This window comes from Loxodonta africana, chromosome X (genome assembly GCF_030014295.1).
Source record: "Loxodonta africana isolate mLoxAfr1 chromosome X, mLoxAfr1.hap2, whole genome shotgun sequence".
Lineage (NCBI taxonomy): Eukaryota > Metazoa > Chordata > Mammalia > Proboscidea > Elephantidae > Loxodonta > Loxodonta africana.
In genome coordinates this window covers 79,502,810-79,524,371 of record NC_087369.1, presented here as the reverse complement: position 1 = coordinate 79,524,371, position 21,562 = coordinate 79,502,810, and the positions used below count along the sequence as shown (strand labels likewise).

At 39.5% G+C, this 21,562-nt stretch overlaps 1 protein-coding gene across 2 annotated transcripts in view; it reads right to left on the bottom strand.

Annotated features, from left to right (window-relative positions):
* The window catches only part of KIF4A (kinesin family member 4A), a 197,438-nt gene that overhangs the window by 111,064 nt on the left and 64,812 nt on the right, over positions 1 to 21,562 (bottom strand). For both annotated transcript variants that reach the window (XM_003412683.4, XM_064278511.1), the window contains 2 exons: positions 4,878 to 4,994; positions 4,114 to 4,289 (listed from right to left, as the gene is read on the bottom strand). In XM_003412683.4, coding sequence (XP_003412731.3) covers positions 4,114 to 4,289; positions 4,878 to 4,994 — 293 coding nt within the window. The remainder of the gene's footprint in view (positions 1 to 4,113; positions 4,290 to 4,877; positions 4,995 to 21,562) is intronic.

Below are 21,562 nucleotides of genomic sequence, written 5' to 3'. Positions count from 1 at the left end.
TGAAATCTAAATACTATGGAAAGCACAGAGAACTTGCCCAAGGTACACAGCAAGTGAGTTATTGACTGGATAAATATCAAGTCCACTTTTTTTTGACACCAACTATGAAGATAATAATCAACATAAATCGAAATCCCCACTTTTCACTTCTCCCACTTTTGCTCTGATACCAGCTGCCCATGCAGCACTTCTTCTAACCCTAACCACCTGGAGTTAGGTCAGATCTCATAAGTTAAAGGACATTGTCCTCCAGACTGCCAAGGCAGCCTAAGACTTCAGATGCCAGCTACAGTCTTGGGAGTCCTCAGGGTTTCCCTCACTTCTTACCTGCTCACTATAAATTCAGAGTTTTCCCATTACCTCTTCAGTGCCAGCCGTAAGCTCGGGAGTCCCCTTGCCCCCTCCCCCCATCTTACTTGTCACTTGTTATTGTTATTGTTAGGTGCTGTTGAATTGGTTTCAACTCATAGCAACCTTATGTATAGCAGAAGGAAATGTTGCCCAGCCCTATATCATCCTCACAATTGTTGCTATGTTTGAGTCTATTATTGCAGCCACTGTGTCAATCTATGTTGTTAAAGGTCTTGTTTTTCACTGACCTTCTACTTTATCAAGTATGATGTCCTTCTCTAGGGATTGGCTATAAATTTGAGGGTTCCCTCTATTTTTTTTTTTTTTCTATACCCTCAGATACCAGCCATAAGCTCAGGGGTTCTCAGCCTACCCTCTCATCCCCATTTCTGACCTGCTGGCTCCCCACTACTCCCTTGGGTTCAATAATTTGCTGAATGACACACAGAACTCATAGAAAGTGCTATACTTATGATTCAGTTTTATTACAGCAAAAAGGTTTTATTACATTTCTATTACAGCAAATGAAGAGATGCACAGAATGAGAACTGGGAGGGTTCCCAACATGAAGCTTCCATGTCCCATAAAGGGACATGCTATCCTCCACCACATGCATTGATGTCTTTCACCAACCAGGAAGCCCATGGAGCTTTTTTTATTGAAGCCTCATTGTAGAGGCATGATTGATTGGATTACAGCCAGGCCAGCCCCTACTCCTTGGCACAAACCCTCAGGTGTGGTCTGGAGGCCTTAGATAAGAAAACTACCTCAATTACTCAAGAAATTCCAAGGGTTTATAGTTATTGCTCAGGAAGCAAGGGCAAAGACTAAATTACTTTGAGTGAAGTGAAATACTTTACCCTACAGTTATAGAGCCAGGATTTGAACTCAGGCAGTCTGGCTGTAGTGCCAATGCTCTTGACCACTATATCTTGCTGGACGTGCTGTTTCTTTTCTCCTTGGAACCCTCTTCCTCAAATATTGCTGCCTCCAGGAAGCCTTCCCAGACTAGACATATAACAGAAAACCCTGTTTCATACTTTCATAGCATTCTGTTCTTTTCCTTTATAGCACTATCCCAGTTTATATTTATATATTGGTGTGATTATATATTTAGCATTTGTCTCTCCCACTAGGCAATATATTCCATGAAGGCAGAATTGTGTCTGCTTTGCTCAACTATGTATCCCTAGCACAGTAGCACAGTACCTAGCACAAAACAGTACTCAATAAATATCTGTTGGAATGGATGAATGAATGAGTAAAAAGAAGAACTTTTTTGCGAAAAGGAATAAACTTGAAAGAAAATAGGACGGAACTGAGTATGGTGTTTTATAACTCAAATGATACTGTGGGCAGGTAAATTATTTATATTCTCAACAGCGACCCCTAGGAGTGAAGGAGAAGGGGAAGGAAGAAAACAGATGAACTGAATAATAACTGTTATCACTGAGGATGAAGGCCAGGGAGGGAGTGAGCACTTGACAGTTGGGAAACACTAGATTTCCAGTGGAAAGAGTACCACACCCTGGAAGGTAAGAAAACTTGACCGCACAAGCCTGGATCAATGCAACTGCCTGACTTCCAGCTCCTTTACTAGGGCTACTGAGCTGTTGCAAAGCCAGTCAAATTGATACTAATGCAAACTCATGTTTCTAGTCAGCTACTTCTTCCATTCCTGCTAAAAGTGATTTCAAAGCCTTCTGTAGTCTCCTCAGGAGCCCTGGTGGTGCAGTGGTTAAGAGCTCGCCTGCTAACCAAAAGGTCGGCAGTTCAAATCCACCAGCTGCTCCTTGGAAACCCTACAGGGTAGTTCTACTTTGTCCTATAGGGTCACTATGAGTCAGAATTGACTGGAGGGCAATGGGTTTTGGTTTTGTAGTTTCCTCAAGCCCTCTACCCTATTATACACCTGCTCACTCTTAGAAGACGACCTTGCCTCCTACTTTACTGAGAAGATGAAGGTCATCAGGCTGAAAATACCTCAATTTCCCTTCTCCTCCTCCCTCTAGATGTCTCCACATACTTCCTGTCCTTCCCTCTTTTGTTATAGTCTAAAGCAAATCCCACCCTGCTCCATGCTCCAGATCTCAACTACTTAGAAACCACCCTTTATCAATATCACCTGTTCTCAGTTTCTGTCTCTCCAAACTGGTTCTTCCAGTTGTTTAAGTCTCCTCCATTATTTTAAAAACAAACCAACATTCCTTGACCCTGGGTCTCTACCTAGCTACTGCCTTCTTGAAAGAATAGCCTATCAACTGACTCCACTTCTTCACCTACCATCTTTCACTCTTCACCCCACAGCAATCTGCCTTCTGCTCTTAATCATTTCACTGAAACTATTCTCATCAAGATCACCTTGTTGATACAAATCAATGGATACTTTTCAATCATTATCTTACTTTACACTTCTTCGTAAATTTATATTTTGACTGCCCTCCTTGAAACTTCTTCCCTGGGCTTCCATGACACCACTGGTTTTCTTCCTTCTTAGTCTCTCCTGTTATCTTCTCTTCCTTTCTTGTTCCTCAAATGTTGATGTTCCCCAGAGTTCTGCCTTTGGCGTTCTGCCCTTCTTGCCATTCATTCATTCAACAAATATTTAGTCAGTGCCTTTAATGTGCCAGGCACTCTTTGATCTCATCCATCCCATAACTTCAGATATCATCTAAATGTTCATGACTCCCAAACCTGTATCTTCAGCTCAGACCTCTCTACATTAGATCCATATAGCAAGCTACATTTAGAACATTACTACTTAAAACAAAATTTTTTTTTACTACTTAGATATCCCTTAAGCCCTTAAAATTCAAAACGCCCAAAACTGAATTCATCATTTTTTTTTCTCTAACTCTGTTTTTTCTCCTGTATTCCCTGACTCAATGATTGGCACTACCATTTACTAAGTTGTCCAAAGGAGAAACTTGGAATTTAAGCTTGATTTCCTGCCCGCACCCTTTTCCCACATCAAATTTGTAACCAAGGTAAGCTCTATACAAGGAACTTTGGTGGCACAGTGGTTAAGCACTCAGCTGCTAACTGAAAGGTTGGTAGTTCGAACCCACTAGCTGTTTCACGGGAGAAAGATGTGGCAGTCTGCTTCCATAAAGATTACACCCTTGGAAACCCTATGGGACATTCCTCTGTCCTATACGGTCATTGTAAGTTGGAATTGACTCAACAGCAATGGGTTTTTTAATAGGAAGCCCTATGCATGCTACTTCCTTATTGTTTTTTTCTAATTTGTTTCCTTCTCTCCATCTCTATTGTTTACTGTCTTTAATTCAGGACACAGTTTTCACCTGGGTCATTTTAACACCCTGATTTATTTTCCTACTTCTAGTCATCCTACCTCTAATCCAGTTTCTTGACACTTGTTAGAGATATCTCCCTAAAACACACATTTCATCATGGAACTTTCTTACTTAAAACTCTTCAATGGCTCCCCATAGCTTTCAGGTTAAATTCCACATTCTGTATTAAGGTACATAAGGTCCTTCAGGATATGGCTGCTGCCTATCTCTCTTGCCTCATCTCTCACCACTCAGTTCTTTATCAGTAAAATTTCCAGTGCCACCCCCTAATCTCAAATGGACAACAACCATGTTAATGGGAGTTACTTTAAGATGTTCCCAAACTAACATAATGCTTAACCAACAACTCTAAACTTCTGATAGAGGAGAAACTGAGAAATAGAAGCTCTACCGCTCCACTCATGTATTTGTAATTTTTCCCATCAAAATTTTAAGTCCCTTATACCTGTTGCTTCAGATGATTAAGTTCAGCTGTCTGGGGATCAATATTAATAACAGGTTTGTTCTTGATTTTTCTTGCTCTGTCAGCATACCGAAGGGTATTTAATGTTTCCTCTAGGTTGGAGTCAGCTGGACTCACACAGGCTATCATAAGGGTATGGCTATTACCTCCGAGAGAATCTGAAAAAAAAAACAGTGGAAGGAATTAAAATTAACAAGCAGGATGCAAGCAAAGCATCTATTTGGGTTGGCTACTTCAAACTCAGAGTTACAAGAAAAAACTTAAATATCTACAAATTTTTTATTGCATCAATATAAAAACACTAAGCTGTCTGATGTGTAAAATGATATAGTTTAGAATCTTGTCCCCATTCTCGAGAGACAGTGTGATTTTGGCAGTTAATCAGGTTAAAACAACAAGGGCCTGGCCCAAATAAATTAGGAGCCACTATTGGAATTAAACATTCTTACCATGCCCCCTCTAGGTGAATTTCAACTCCCCAGGGTATTCTGCTTAGCATTACTAATAATTAAAGAAATAGTAACCAAGTTTATTTCCAGGTGCAAAGTACTAAACACAGGTGACACACTACAGGTTTCTTGGCACTCAAAGCCATATGGGAAGACACCTGGCTGCCAACAGCTCTCTCCTATTTATCAACTAGATAGCTGTGTATATGATAGTCCAAATATCTGGCTTTTTACCTGTTCCCTCTTTGATTTGTCAGTGCTATCACTCTCTTATTTTTAGAGGTACTTTGGGCTTACCTTGAAGCAATCGAGTTAACTTGGAATCTCTGTAGGGCACAAAGCCACCCTTTTTGTCATCTCCAAGAGCACTGATTACATTTCCCAAGCACAGGAGGCCTCGGTTGATATTGATACCTAACAGCAGAAAACAAAATTTAAATTGCTTGGTAAAGTATCTAGCATATACCTACATTGATCCTGAAAAAGAGAAAAGAAAAAGACCCCATGGAAACTTGAAGTCATCAATCTTCAAGAAATTTCTTAATCCTTTTCACTTTTCAGAAAGTGCCTCTTTAAGTTCAAAGGTCCAAATGTTGGATATACACAACTGAGTCTTTTGGTACTTCTTACCCTTTTTTCATGGAAACAAAGCAGACAAATAACTATCACTATAACAACAACCATATGTATAGGTATTTAATTTCTATACCTATTATCAGAGCCCTGGTGGCACATGGTTAAGAGCTTAACTGCTAACCAAAAGGTCATCAGTTCCAATCCGCCAGCCACTCCCTGAAAACACTATGGGGGCAGTTCTACTCTGTCCTATAGGGTCGCTATGAGTTGGAATCGACTCAACAACAACGGGTTGGTTTGGTTTTTTTATACCCATTATGATACTTCATCCTTAAATTAACGTGAAATTGGATGAACACCTATTTTTATTATTTTTATTGTCATTCTCATTTTACACATAAGGAAAATAGCTCAGGGGTTAAATGACTTGCCTAAGGTCAAATAGCTAATAAGTGGTGGGACTGAGATTCTCAGAATTTCAGTCATCAAGACCTATCTTTCTGTTATACCACACTGAAATACTTTCCCTCTGGTTGCTTTAAAAAAGGGTAAAAATTATTTTGAAATTTGCTTTATTTTGAAGCTTACTTTTTAAACATTGTAATAATCTAAGGTCCCCTCTAATGCACCTGTCTTAGGCTGGGTTCTCTAGAGAAACAAAACTAGTAAAGCGTATAAATATATACATATTTATATCAAGGAAATGGCTCACTTGGTTGTAGAGGCTGGAATATTCCAGGTCCATGGGTCAAGATAGAGGGTTCTCCTGAATCATGTAGCCTTGCGGGGTGGCAAACCCAAAATTGGCAGGTCTGAGAGCAGGGCTCTTGCTTACAGGCTGTGAAGATCGATGAATCCCAAGATCAGTAGTCAAGACTGCAGGTAAGCTGCTAGCTCAAGTCCCAAAAACCAGAGGTCAGACGAACAGAAGCCAGCTGCAGGATCCAGTGCAGGCAAAAAGCTCTGCTCTCTGACCTGCTGATCTTGGTTTGCCAGCCCCTACGTGAATCAGGAGAAGCCCCTACCTTGACCCACAGACTTGGGACATTACAGCCTCTACAACAGTGTAAGCCATTTCCTTAATATAAACCTCTCTCTCTATATACGTATTTATATGCTTTACTGGTTTTGCTTCTCTACCAGCCTAAGATGTTTGGTACCAGGAGTGGGGTCTAGAGAAACAAAATTGTAAGGATGCATTTTCTAAATTGATTCTCAAGTCTGGTTAATCTTAAAGATGTTGATGACTCTGCTTCCAGCAGTGAGGAAGGCACTGCTAATCCACGATGTGAGGTGGTGATGCAAGTACACAAAATACCACCACCAACAGATCAGGTATTGGTAAAAGGCGAGGCTCTGGGTGAATGGGTGTGTGATATCTTTCTACAGTTTTGTCAGAATGAGAAGTATAAGGAAGCTGGTTGGTCGGTCCTACTTTCTCTAGACAACCTGGTGAAAGAAATAGCTGCACTCAGGGCTTCAGAGTCAAAGCTCAAGTGCTGCATAAATGACCTCAAAGTTTCCACTTGTGCCTTGAAAGAAAGTCTTATTTCTTGTAGTAACAGAGCTGATAATGCTGAAAACCAAACCCAAAGTCTTATTGTAAGGGTGGGTAAATTACAACGCCAACTCAATTGCCAACCTCAAGAGGTGTCTGAAGTTAAAGTGAGGGCATTGATTGGGAAGAAATGGGATCCTGAAACTTGGGATGGGGACCTCATACCAACAAGAAAGCAGTGCCAGAAGCAGAGTGCATCCTTTGGACCCAGGGTTCCTGCATGGAGAAGCTCCTAGTCCAGGAGAAGACTGATGACAAGGGCCTTCTTCCAGAGCCAACAGAGAGAGGAAGCCTTCCACTGGAGTGGATGCCCTGAATTTGGACTTCTAGCCTACTAGAAAAAGACTGTGAGAAAATAAACTTCTGTTTGTTGAAGCCATCCACTTTTGGTATTTCTGTTACAGCAGCACTAGATGACTAAGAGCACCTGACTTCCCATTATTAATGTTTACTGTGGAAAGGCAATATAGTGTAATGGTTAAGTACACGGGACTTTGGTGCCTGATAGACATTCCAATCCTGGCTCTGTCACTGACTGACTACATGATCTTGGGCAAGTTCCTCTATAAAATGAAGCAAATCTACCTATCTCATTGAGTTGTGGTGGGGGATTAAATGAGACACTGTCTATAAAACAAAGTTAAATGATCAATAAATGGTATCATTATTGTTCGCTCTATTCTACACTTTACTCGTTCATACTGTGGACTCCCTTATAACCAAAAACAATTATTTCTACAAGATGCTGAACTGCAAAATTCCCCCTGGCTGCATCCTTCCATCTGTCCATTTCTTTCATGGATCCTGTTCTTCACCTTCATTATAACTACCAATTTACTGATATTTTCTAATACTCCCAGTACATCAGCCTCTTCTGGGCCTTAAACTACCTATTCCGAACTTTGTGGTCAATCATTTCCATTATGCTTTTTGAAGCATTAACTGGCCTTATGGCCTTCTGCCATTTCCACCATATCAATTCCCAACCTAAGTTAAGACAACTGTATATGTCTGTTTTTTTTCCTAATGAACTAGATCCATTATAAAACATGCTATTTTTTTTATTTTATTTGTCCTTGGCTGAATTCAGTCAATTGGCAATTTTTTCTTTCTCATTCCTACTTGACTAACTAATCTTATTAGTAGGTGATTTCACCAAATATTTTATGCAGATCAGAGTTACACACAAGGACTCCCTCAACTTTTCTCTCCCCACCTCACATTCTTCCCTTTGCTGTTACTGAATCCCTTGTCCTTCCCCTTGTTTCAGAGGAGGAACTACTCACCTTTATTTTCAAGGCTCTGCCTTCTGATTCTGCCCGTGTTTCTACTCCCTCCATTTTCTCTGGGACCCTGGCTCTTTTGATCTTCCCCCTTTTCTCTTAGATTCTTAATTTATTTTCCCTTCACTAATAAATAAAACAATTCCCTCAAGCAACTATCCCTTTCTTTTCCTTTTATTGCCAATTGGAAAAAAATTTTGCAGGGACATTTATCCTATCCAGCATGTAAAGATGAAACTGCTGATATTTATCTAACCTGCTTGCCAATACTTACTTCTATGGTATTGGTCTGTCCATTACTTTCTTTTCTTTCCCTTTATAGCCCAGCAGCCCATATCCCATTAGTGACATAAAGGAGAGACGACCGAGGTTTTTCAAACCTGCTGAGTAAAAGTTTTCCATCTATAGTTTCATATAGGAATTTTAAAAAATTCCAGATGACCCTTAGGAAGAACCTATAAGTTCTACGATCTAAGCAGGACCATAGACTTAAGGACAAAATATTTGCTGTTGAGTTGACCTCAACTCATGGCAAGAGGGTTTTTTCTTCTCCAACTGAGAGTTGGGGCTTTGGAATAAAAAGGAGCAAAGGGAAATGAATAGCTCTCTAGAAAGAAATCATCACAAAGCAGAATTTAATTTCCTGTTGCTTCACTAACATAAGTTCTTGACTAGGGATAGAGTAGAGACCCTGGGTGGTGCAAATGGTTAAGTGTTCTCCTACTAACCAAAAGGTTGGGAGTTCAAATCCACCCAGAGGCACCTACCTTGGAAGAAAGGACTGGTGATCTACTTCCAAAAGATCACTGCCACTGAAAACCCTATGGAGTACAGTTCTACTCTGACATACATGGAGTCACTGTGAGTTGGAATTGACTCGATGACAAATAGTGGTGGTAAAAGAATGGGGTATTACATAACAAAGACCGGGATGAACTTGTTTATTGAGACTTAAGTTCTGATTAGGAGGGCTAAGGAGAAAAATGCCTAGATAAAATTATAAAACCAGAAGTTCTTCTTCTCTTTCTAAGATTGAGAAAGAATTAAGCAGAGAGGATATCAAGACTACTACTCAATAGCTTTGGGTGTTTGTTCACTATAGCAAAAAATAAGTAATAAAGTAGAGATTTTAATTTAAAAAGGAACATATAGCTTCACAAGTATCATATAGGCATGTTACAGTGGGTTTTACAATTGAACTAGAAGAGTATATTTGTAACAAGAGAGAAAAACCAGGTAGGAGAGGAATGAAGGGGCTCTACATGCAGTGGCTCTTAACTGGAGGCAATTTTGCTTCCTAGGGGACATTTGGCTCAACATCTGGACACATTCTAGTTCTCCCAATTTGCTGGGGGGTGTGTGCAACTGGCATTAGCGGGTTAGTGGTCAAGGATGCTATTAAAAATCCTACAATGCACAGGACAGCTCCCTGCCCAACAAAGAAATATTCAACCTAAAATGTCAATAATGTCACAATTGAGAAACCCTGCTCTACATGTGAAGAAAATAGTATGAGCCTAAGGTGTATAGCAGGGCAAAATACATTAGGGTGAAAAACAGAAGTAATATTATAGTAAACATATGGTCTCCCTGGTCAGGGAGAAAGAGAGTGATCTGTTACTGAAATGGATCACAAAACTTACAGGGGCGACCACTGAAAGGGGATAGAGTGGAAGGGCAAGGAATCTTAGTTCAAAGTCTGCCTCTGCCACTTACCAATGTGTGTGACCTTGGACAAGCCACTGATACTTTCTTTATCCATAGAACAGGGTAATTAATACCTACCTTACCTCATGAGACTGTGATAAAAATCAAATGTGATCTGTAATGGGCTATCTACATTGGGTAGAGAAACTTGAATAATCTGGATATTTGCTAACTCATATGAGGCTGAAAGAAACACACCTAATAAATTCCTGATCTACTCTGCTGACTATTTCTTCATCCAAAAGGTAATGTAAGTGAAGAAAGAAATGGTGACTTTGGTCTTCAATATGACATACAAGGAAGAACTGATTATAGAAGTAAAATGATAGGAATTTTGTTGCAGGGGACCAAGGGGCATGGTCAGACATGAGTACCCTAGATTTTTAGAAAACGGGTCTCCAAAATTCAGGAAAAAAAGATAGTTAATATTCTGGGACAGAAAGTCCTAAAGGGCAAATGGCAAAAATGATAGGAGGCTTTCAAAAATAAAATTGTAACTAGTCACAAATTCCAATAAAAAATCAAGGTAGATACATAGGAATGTGCATTCAAATAAACTTCTATATAAAAATAACACATATAGCACTATGGGAAATTCTACTCAAACATAGGAGACTGACCACCAGCATTTATCTTCTCTCCCCTCCCCAAGGCCCCACCAAAGGAATAAAAAAAGTACTAACCCGCAAGATCACAGATCATAGGAGAAGAGGTATCAGTAGGTAGGAGGCTTCAACATATTTTTAGAATACAGGTAGAGAAGTGATAACTAACTTAGCAAGGTGGAAGGAGCCTCAGCCTAAAGTGCCTTTAGAGAGGGACAATAATGATGATAGTGATAATAACAGCTAAGTCTATATAGAGTTTACTATAAGCCAGGCACTGTTCTAGGTACTTTACATATATTAACTCATTTAATCCTCACAATAATTCTATAGACATCATGATTATCTCTGTTTTGACAAATACGAAAGTTGAGGCAAAGAATTTAGGTAACTTACCCAGTCACACAGGTAATAAATGGCAGAGTCAGGGTTCAAACATAGGTAGTTTGGTTCTAAAGTTGAGCTAATTAGCTCACTTAGAGGCATCAGGTACCTCAGAAAGAGGAAAGACTTGGGGCTGAAAAGGGGCGGGGGTGGTGGGAAGGGGTTGGTAGAAAATCTATATAGATAGCTCTTGAAGTCTCCAGTCTCCCCTCCAGAGCCATGCAGTTACTGTGTCACCATTCTCAATCCTTCTCAGCCTACTCTATGGGATATTCTTTCTATACCCACTCATTAAATGTTGGTATTTTCTTGGTGTTCTGTCTCAAGCTTTGTTCTTACCGTATACACTCTCCCTGGGTGATCTCATCCATGACTACAGTTCTAACAAATACCTATATACTATATACTAATGACTCCTTAAATCTATACATCTCCAAACCAGAAAGGGCTCCTGATGTCCAAATCTATTATTTCTGACTGCCTGCTGAATACCTCCAGTGGGCTATTCTCATGTGGCATTGCACAAAAACATTGAACAAGACAGAATTCATCTTTCAGTGCAAGCCTACTCCACCTCTAGCACTGTACCTTTTCGTTGTCTAACCATCTAACCAGTCACCCAAATAAAAAGCAAACCTGAGCCATTCTGGACCCTTCTTTTTTTTCTCATCCCACAAATCCAAGTCCTTTGTTTATTGCACATTTATTGAATACATACAATATGCTAGTTATTAGAGATACAAAGACGAGTAAGTCACAATCTCTACTTTCAAGAAGTTCATAATTTAAAAGGGAGAGAGAGATCCATAAACAAATGAATAATTGCAAATATAGGAAGATATATATATACATATACACTACAAATGGGTACTCATAGGAGGAGTGGTAAACTTTACCTGGGAAGGTAAAGAAGGCTTCGAGAAGAATTGAAGTTTGAGCTGAATTGTGAAGGATGACTAGGAGAAAACTGAATAGGAGAAGGGCAGGAAACAAAATTTCCAGGCAGAGGAAATAGCATATGCCAAAGCACAAAATTTGTGTGACAAATTGATACACTTAAGAACTAAGAGCAGTTAAATATGAGTACAATGCAAGTTATTAGTGAAAGATAATAAGGTCAGAGGACAGCTAGGCACAGAGCATAAAAGGCCTCATCTATCATGCTCAGTTATTTGTATTTATTCTGTTGGACAGTGGTTTTCAGATCACATTCCTTAGAACCTTAGGGTTACTGTAGAGAACCAAAGGGATACTTCAGAGTTTCTACAAATGTAATTTGAATTTTGTTCTAAAAAATTATTCCAACCACTTGAAGAACTGCATTTAAGCTGTTCAGTCCAATGTGCTGTATACCAAATTTTAAAACACTGGAGTCTACCAACACATTATCTTATGCAGCAAGGCCAATTAATTTTTCTGCAGTCTTTGAAAAAGCTCTGTCATTTGTACATATGCTTGAAATCTCTTGCAAATGTATAATGTAGAGCTGTGGCTTTACACTAGACTTTTTTCCAATTCACAAGCTCGATCATGGAAAATTGTGCAACTAAGTATACCCCTATAACATTGAACTTGTACTTAAACATTGGAAAAAGCTCAGAGGCAGTTACTCAATTTATGCACTCATCAGCGCACCCCAGTCGGTAATGTAGCACCAAGTAAATATATAAGTCAACATGTTAAAATGATAAGGTATTAAAGATGGGTTCGGGGCTTACTGCAAGCTTTCGGTGTATCTTATTAGATATTTATACTTATTATATAACTTATAACAGATATTGTTAGTGATCCAACTTTGGATTTGAATTTCCTACTATTCCTCATTCAAGCTCCTGGATTACTTTAATAAGTGAAGAAAATCCTGAGAGTATAAACATTCTTTAACAACCCATTTTATGATTTGCAACTACGTATTAGTATGAATCACGATTCACTTAATAATGTGCCACCAGAACCAATTATAGGAACAAATTAGATGCTAAACTTTAAGTAAGATTATAATTGTCATCCATAATCCTCATTATGTCACGTACTGAGAATGTTCACTGGAGCCTAGTTGGTAAGCAAAAGTCTGGAAACAACCTAAACGTTCATCAATAGAGGATGGTATAATAAATACAATGGTATATCCATACAGTATATGGACACAAAAAAGAACATGGTAGATCTCTATATGCTGATACAGAACAATCTCCAATATCTATCATTAAGCGAAAAAAAAAAAATAAAGGGTAGAATAGAATAGTGTATACAGTATACTTACATTTGTATAAAAAGAAAGACTAGAGATGGAAACCCTGGTATCGTAGTGGTTAAGTGCTACAGCTGCTGACCAAGAGGCCGGCAGTTCAAATCTGCCAGGCGCTCCTTGGAAACTCTATGGGGCAGTTCTACTCTGTCCTATAGGGTCGCTATGAGTCGGAATCAACTCGACGGCACTGCGTTTTTTTATCTAGAGATGTGGACTAGGAATTTGGGGACAGAGAAAAAAATATTTTTCATTTTAGTGCATTTTTAAGAAACTTTTAAAAAAATTATTTATTTTGTTGTTGTTGAGAATATACACAGCAAAACGTACACCAATTCAACAGTTTCTACATGTTCAATTCAGTGACATCGATTACATTCTTTGAGTTGTACAACCATTCTCATCCTCCCTTTCTGAGTTGTCCCTACCTCATTAACATAAATTCACTGCTCTCTAAAGTTCCTGTCTAATCATTCGTGTTGCTGTTGTCAATTTGATCCCATATAAATAGTCATTAAAAGAGCATAATGCTCAAGGCAGACGTTTTTTATTAGTTAAGCTAAATTATTGTTTCATTTTAAGAAGACTTCAGGGGATATTTCAGGTTTAAAGATGATCTCAGGGCAATAGTTTCAGGGGTTCATCCAACCTTCATTGCTCCAGGAAGTCTGGATTTCATGATAATTTGAAATTCTTTCTGCATTTTCCCCCTTTTGATCAGGATTCTTCTATGACATCTTTGATCAAGATGTTCAGTAATGGTAGCTGGGCACCACCCAGTTCTCTGGTCTCATGGCAAAGGAGGCAGTTGTTCATGTTCATCCTCCTCCTATTCCTGACTTTCCTTCTTCCTCTGTTGCTCCAGGCAAATAGAGACCAATTGCTGTGCCTTGGATAGCTACTTTCAAGCTTTTAAGACCCCAGGCACTAGACAACAAACTAGGAAGCAGGATAGAAGCACTAAACACATTATTAGGCCACATTAACTGGGATGTCCATGAAACCATGACCCTAAACCTCCAAAACAAGGAACCAGACCCCATGAGGTTTTAGGTTGTATACGAGCAGCCTCAGCAGCTACTCTTTTTTCCCCCACTGTTGTAAATGTATCTATCACACAACTTTTGCCAATTCAACTTTTTACAGGTATACAACTTATTCACAGCAATTGCAACAACCAGCTGTGCAATTACCCTACCCTTAATCAATGCAATTTTGAAATAATTATAGATTTGCCGGAAGTTGCAAAAAATGTACAGGGAGGTCCTTTGTACTCTTCTCCCAGCTTCCCTCAGTAGTAACATTTTGCATAACTATAGTAAAATTGATGGCAATGGGTTTTGGTTTGGTATAGTAGAATATAAGAATTGGAAAACTGACATTGGTATAATCCAGATTTCACCAGTTTTACATGCACTCATGTGTATGTGTGTGTTGTTCTGTGCAATTTGATCACATGTATAATTTCATGTAGCCATCACTACAATCAAGATACAGGGCTATCTCCAAAAGCTCCCTTGTGCTACTCTTTATAAGCTCACCTCACCACCCCGCCAATCCCTAACTCCTAGAAACCACTTATCTGTTCTCTCCAATAATTTTATTTCAAGAATGCTATACAAATGGCATCACACAGTATGTAACTGTTTGAGATTGTCTTCTTTTCACTTAGCATAATTCCCTTGAGATCTATCCAGTTTTTGCACGTATCAATAATTCATTCATTTTTACTGCTGAGCAGCACTCCATGGTATGGATGCACAACAGTTTAACCATTCACTCGTTGAAGTACATTTGAGTTATTTCCAGCTTTTGGCTATCATGAATAGAGTTGCTATGAACATTCATGCATAGGTTTTTGTGGGAACATAAGTTTTCATTTCTCTGGAATAAATGCCCAAGAGTGCAACTGCTATATCATATGGTAAGCACATGCTTAATTTTATAAGAAATTAATAGATTATTTTCTAGAGTGGCTATACTATTTTACATCCCCACCAGCAATGTATGAGATATTCAGTTTCTCTGTATCCTTGCCAGCATTTGGTATTGTCACTATTTTCTATTTTAGTTATTCTAAGACATATGAAGGAATATCTCATTGTGCTTTTAATGTGTATTTCCATAATGACTAAGGATATTGCACATCTTTTCATGTGCTTATTGTCATCTGTATATCCCATTTGGTAAAATATCTGTTCATATCTTTTGCCCATTTTTTAACTGGGTTTTTTTTTTTTTTTACTATTTAGTTTTGGGAATTCTTTACATATTCAAGATATAAGTCCTTTGTTGGATGTATTTCATTTAATCACATAGAAAATTTTACCATATGCAAGTATCATTTTTTCAATTAACAAAAGTACTTAATATAAAAGAAACTGTGATCATAAAAGGAGCTGTAATATTCTTATTGTTTGAAGATTAACTTATAAAATAAATTAATTTTAGATCTGTTTCTTAATCTATTTCAAATGTTGGAATTTGTGATAAGATTTCATTTTAAAAAGAATTCTCCTGTAACCCCTGAAACTATTGCCCTGAGATAATCTTTAAACCTTAAATTTTAAACCAAAAATATCACCTGAAGTCATCTTAAAACCAAATAATATTTTTGTTTAATTAGTAAAGAATGTCTGCCTTTAGCATTGTGCTCTCTTAAAGAACTATCAGTACAGGATTAAATTGACAATAGCAACCCGAAAGTTTGGAGAAGAAACTCGGGGGCAGTGAGTTCATGTTAATGGTGGAGGAGTAACTTGGAAAAGAAGGGTGAGAATGATTGAACAACTTGAAGAATATAATCAGTTTCACCAGATTGTACACGTAGAAATTGCTGAATTGGTGTATGTTTTGCTGTGTACATTTTCAACAACAAAATAAAATGTTAGTTTTTATTAAAAAAATAGTTCCACTGCTTGAAAAAAAAGAAGGCAGATACCGATCAGAACACAGAACAATTTGCCAGTGCTGCTACTGAAATGACTAAAAAAAAAAAATTAGTTCCCTTGCTTGCTTTTAAAGGAAAATCTTCAGCTACATGGATCAAAATAGCATGGGCCCAATTAAGAACGCTATCTTTGAGGCTGTTTGGAACGCCAGCTTTGCCACTGCTGGTTGGGTGGCCTTAGACACATTCTATGAGGTGTGCAAGGACAAATACAAATTTGGTTTTCCTTCTCTGTAAAATGGATGTCATCATGTAAGTATCTTAGGGTTTTTGTGAGGATTTAATGATATAATCCATTAAATGCATTACAGTGTCTGGGACATATTAAATGATCCATAAATGGCGAACTTTAATATTAAAAAAAAGCTATACAAAAACTTCTGTTGTAGATGATGGGAAATGAAAGATTTTAAAGAGGGGGTGAACATGATTAAGTTTGGATTTTTAGAAATATTACTTTGGACGTCATTTGGAAGATGGATTTGAGAGTAAAAAACTAGCGTTTAAGTGTTTTAGTTATCTAATGCTACTCTGACAGAAATACAAGTGGATGACTATAACAAACAGAAATTTACTCTCTCACAGTTTAGGAGGCTAGAAGTCCAAATTCAGGGTGCCGGCTCTAGGGCCAGGTATTCTCTCTCTGTCAGCTCCAGGGGAAAGTCCTTTTCTCCTTTCAGCATCTGTGAGCCCATTTCTTGGAGATCTACATATGTTTTGGCATCGATCTTGCCCTGGGTCTAAGAGGTTCTCAACACAGGACCCTGGGTCCAAAGGATACGCTCTACTCCTGAATCTTCTTTCTTGATGGTAATGAGGTACCTCTCTCTCTGCTTGCTTCTCTCTCCTTTTATCTCTTGTGAGATAAAAGGTGCTATAGGCCACACCCCAGGGAAACTCCCCTTACATCAGATCAGGGCTGTGACCGGAGTAAGGGTGCTGTATTCCACCCTAATCCTCATTAACATGACCTAATCCTGCTTAGTTAACATAACAGCTCGCTCCCAAATGGGACCATAACCACAGGCATAGAGGCTAGAATTTATAACGTATCACAAAATGGAGGATAATCAGATCACAAAATGGAGGACAGCCACACAATACGGGGAATTGTGGCCTAGCCAAGTTTATGAAGATTTTGGGGGGATACAATTCAATCTATGACATTAAGAAATCATTGAGGAGGCTATTTTAATAGTTCAGGTGAGATATCGCTAAGGACTGGGGCAGTCAAGAAGGAAGAATGGAGAAAGAAGAGGCATTTAAGACATAAGAATGACATAAACAAGAGACCTTTTAGATGTGGGAAGTGACAAAGAAGAAGAATGAATACAACATGTGCTAATATTCCAGGAATATGATTAAAAAAAATAAGATAGATATTCATTTATCCAGCCAGCCAACAGTTAGTGAACACCTATCATGTGGCAGGCACAGTGCTAGGCATAAAAAAAAAAAATTTCTTTTTTTGCATAGAGGACAGGAAAATAAGAACTAGTCTCTGCCTTCAAGGAGCTTCAAGTCTAATGGGGATGAGACAAATAAATAATTACCATGAAAAGTAAGAACACTATGAGGCATGGTGGGGTGGCAACTGACTGGGAAGGGAAGTAATCTTCTATAACTTGATATGGCTTTGGGTTACGAAAGTAAATAAAAAAAATCAAACTCCAGCTAATACAAACTTAAATTTTGTGCTTTTCATTTTACATTTTATAGTAAAGAAAAAACTAAACAAATATTAAACTCCAGTTAATGATATGCGAGCTGAAGTATTTAGGAGGAGGTGTACCTACGTGTGCAATTTACTTTAAAATATATAAAAAAGAATATGGATTGATTAATGGATAGATATGTCATAAAGCAAATATAGTAAAATGTGCATGGTAGAATTCAGATGATAAATACAGGGGTGTTTCTATAAAGGAGCCCTGGTGATGCAGTGGTTAAGAGCTCGGCTGCTAACCAAAAGGTCGGCAGTTCGAATCCACCAGCTGTTCCTGGGAAACTTTATGGGGCAGTTCTACTATGTCTTATAGGGTCGCTATGAGTTGCAATCGACTCAACGGCCACTGGTTTGGTTTGGTTTCTGTAAAATCTCTCAACTTAGCTAAATCTTTGAAACTTTTCGTACTAAAATGTACAGTAAAAACACTATAGGAGCACCGACTGATAGAAAGACTTTGACCCAGAGTAAAGGTTTCATAGGTAGGTGCCATCAGAATTGTGAAATGAAATATTAGTAGGAGTTACCAGTCAGACCAAAAGGGGGAAAGAACTTAGGCATTCAATGAGGACTTACAATGTGTCAGGCACTGTGCCAGGCCCTTGGGATTCGAAGATGAGTAAGATAGAGTTCTAACCTTTGATCGGCTTGCTGTCTACTGGGAGTTTCAGACAGGTAAGCAGATTACTGTAATATATGGTTGGGGTTGTGTTAGTGTAGGAGAGAGGCAAGCACTAGATGAGGGGTTCCTAATCTGCATCCGGGGAGATTAGAGTCAAAGAAACAGGCACTGAGTATTGAAGTGCAAAATATAATTAGTCACGTGAAGACAGAAGGAAGGTATTTCAGGCAGAGGGAACATAATGTACAAAGACACATAGATAAGAGAGAATTTGGCACATTTAGTATGGCTAAGCAGATTGCAAGGAAGGAATGGGAAGAGGTGAAGCTAGCTAGGCAGGCAGAGCTAGAGCATAAAGGCCATGATAAGTGGCATGGTACAAAGTGAAGAGCTATGGATGAGCTCTAAGCGGAGGAATGACATACAACTTAAGAAGATGACTATGGCTGCTAGTTGGCAGATGGCTTGAAAGTGTGCCTGACTAAAATAGGGAAACTAGTTGGAAAGAAGCCTGTTATAATCTAAGAAATGACAAAGCCCTGAACTAAGGTAGCTGTAGGAAGATTAGAGGAAAGAGTGATTTGAGAGATGAGAAGGTAGGATTGACAGGACCTGGTGGCTGACAGAAGTGGGGAAGGAGCCAGAGTGGGAAGAATATAGAACGATTCCCTGATTCCTGGCTTGGGTCACAGGGTGGTTGTTGGTATTATTCACTGCACGTGATGTGGATACAAGCTTAGCAGAGGCAGGGAGGGATGAGAGGTTCGGTTTTAGACACGTGGAATTAGAGGTACCCTGGTGGCGTAGTGGTTAAGAGCTACAGCTGCTAACCAGAAGGTCGGCAGTTCAAATCCGCCAGGTGTTCCTTGGAAACCCTATGGGGCAGTTCTACTCTGTCCTTTAGGGTCGCTATGAGTCGGAATCGACTCGATGGCAATGGGTTTGGTTTTTTGGTTTGTAGGACATCTAAGGGGCCTTGATGGCATAGTGGTTAAAGGGCTCAGCTGCTAACTGAATGATCAGTGATTCGAATCTACCAGCTGCTCCACAGGAGAAAGATGCAGCAGTCTGCTTCAGTAAAGATTTATAGCCTTAGAAACCCTATGGGGCAGTTCTACTCTGTCCAATAGGGTCACTATGAGTTGGAATCTACTTGGCGGCAGTAGGTTTGGTTTTTGGTTTGTTAGGACATTTAAGGAGCCCCGGTGGCTTGGTGGTTAAGTGCTTGGCTGCTAACCCAAAGGTCGGTGGTTCAAACCCACCAGCTGATTTGCAGAAGATGTGGCAGTCTGCTTCTGTAGGTATTTACGTAACTGTCCTATGGGGCAGTTCTACTCTGTCCTACAGGGTTGCTAAGAGTCGGAACTGACTTGTCAGCAGAGTGTTTGGTTTGTTCTTTTTTTTTTGGTAAGACATTCATGAGATGTCCCACAGACAGCTACAAACATAGGCTAGAATGTGAAATATGGCCTGGAGATAGAGGTTTGGTAGGAGTTATAAGCATATAAGTGGGTGAGATCACTTAGGGTGTGGGGGAAGTGGCAGAGTGATGGGCAGGAACAGTGGGAAAAGTAAGAAAAAGTCCCAGGACAAAACCAAGGCAATGTTTCAGGTAGGGGTAGGTGGAAGGAGAAGATTCTGAGAAACAAGAAGAAAACCAGAAGGAGGCAGTGTCATAAGGCCAAAGGAGGAATGAGATTGTCCAAAAGAAGGGGCAGAGTGTCAGACATTGTAGAGTCATGAAGTAAAAGGTGGACTAAAGACAACCTAATGGATTTAGTTGTTCAAGTTATTGGGTGACCTCAGCTGGGACAGTTTCAGTGTGATGCAGGTGGAAAGGTGGCAAAAAAAAGCAGAGCAAAAGGAAGAGGGAAGAGAGGAGTAGCAAGAGAAGAACAAAGGATTTTATTTTGTTTTAAAATGGGAGAAACACATTAATATGCTTCTATGCCAAGGGGAAAAAGCTAGTAGAGAGGGGGAGGTCTAAAATACAGGAGGAACAGGAGTGCTTGACAAAACTGGGTTCCTCAGGCGGCGGGGACACAAACAAACAAACAAACAAACAAATAAACAAACAAACAGCAGAGAAGACACAGGCACAAAGGCACAAAGATTGGAAAGAACAGTACTGTTTGGAAAATGGCAAGTAGACTGCTGTGGATGGAAAACTGGAATTTGTGGGGAAGTGATGGGAGATGAAGCTGTAAATGCAGAAGGGCCAGAAAATGACAATGTAATCCTCCGGGACTACAGAATTTTGGAGGAGACAAAGTACTTTAGAAGGTGGAATGGTTACAAAAACCCAGGACTTAAGTTAGACTTGAAAGCTAGCTATGTTGATAGTTTGATGAGGTGGGGAGGGGAAGGGGGAGCTGAAAATGCATAGAGGCCAAAATTAGCAGGGCATGTTATGGGGGTCGTGTAGCTGGAGTAGACAGCACGGGTATGGTAGCTGTGAAAGATGGCCAAGGAGGTAGCCTGAGACCAGGGTACAGAGGGACTGGAAGGCCTAGCTATGGTTTTTAGACTTCATCCTTTAAATACTCAAATGTTCCTAATCAGGGGAGAGGCCATGTACAAAGCGGTAAATTAGGATTCAAACTGCCGACCCTTTGGTTAGAATGGAATATCTTCCAAGAGTGAAAGAGTTAGGAGGTTACTGTCCAAAGGTGCAGGGTGAAGGTATGGCCTTTGTAGAGGCATTAGGAACAGACTGGAAGTGGGTGCATCTCTGCAATATTACAGAGGAAGAACAAACAGCAAGTAATGGATACTGGTTCCTAATCAGGGAGACCATGCTGGATGCAATAATTAGTCTAACAGAACAGGAAGAAGAAATGGCAAAAGTGACTGAAAGGAATAGCTTGAATTAGGAAAAGAACCAGGAGAGTGAGAATTTGCAAACAAAGAGAAGAGTTTCAGGAAGAGTGTGTTCAAGTGTCAATGCCACAGAGAGATCAGGCAAATGGGTGCTAAAAAGAACCTATTAGAATTCTGGGAAGACTGAGGTGTAAACAGACCATCATTCTGACCCTCCCCTACAAGTACAATAAGGAAATGGTGATCAGCTTTGAGGGGTGCTGAATTGGGGACCAGAGGAAAGAAGCGGAAAACTGCAGACAGGCAAGAATCAACAACGAATTAATAAGTTGCATGTGGTAAGAAAATCACTTCTCCCAATGTCCCTGCCCCTCCCCACAGCCAGATGGGCCATTGGCTACTGTGAACTGGGGAAGTGGCCCCAGAAAAGGAGCTTGCTTCCCTAACTACCACAGCCCCTGCCTGTACAAAGAGACAGGACCCTAAGCTTCAACAAGGCAGAC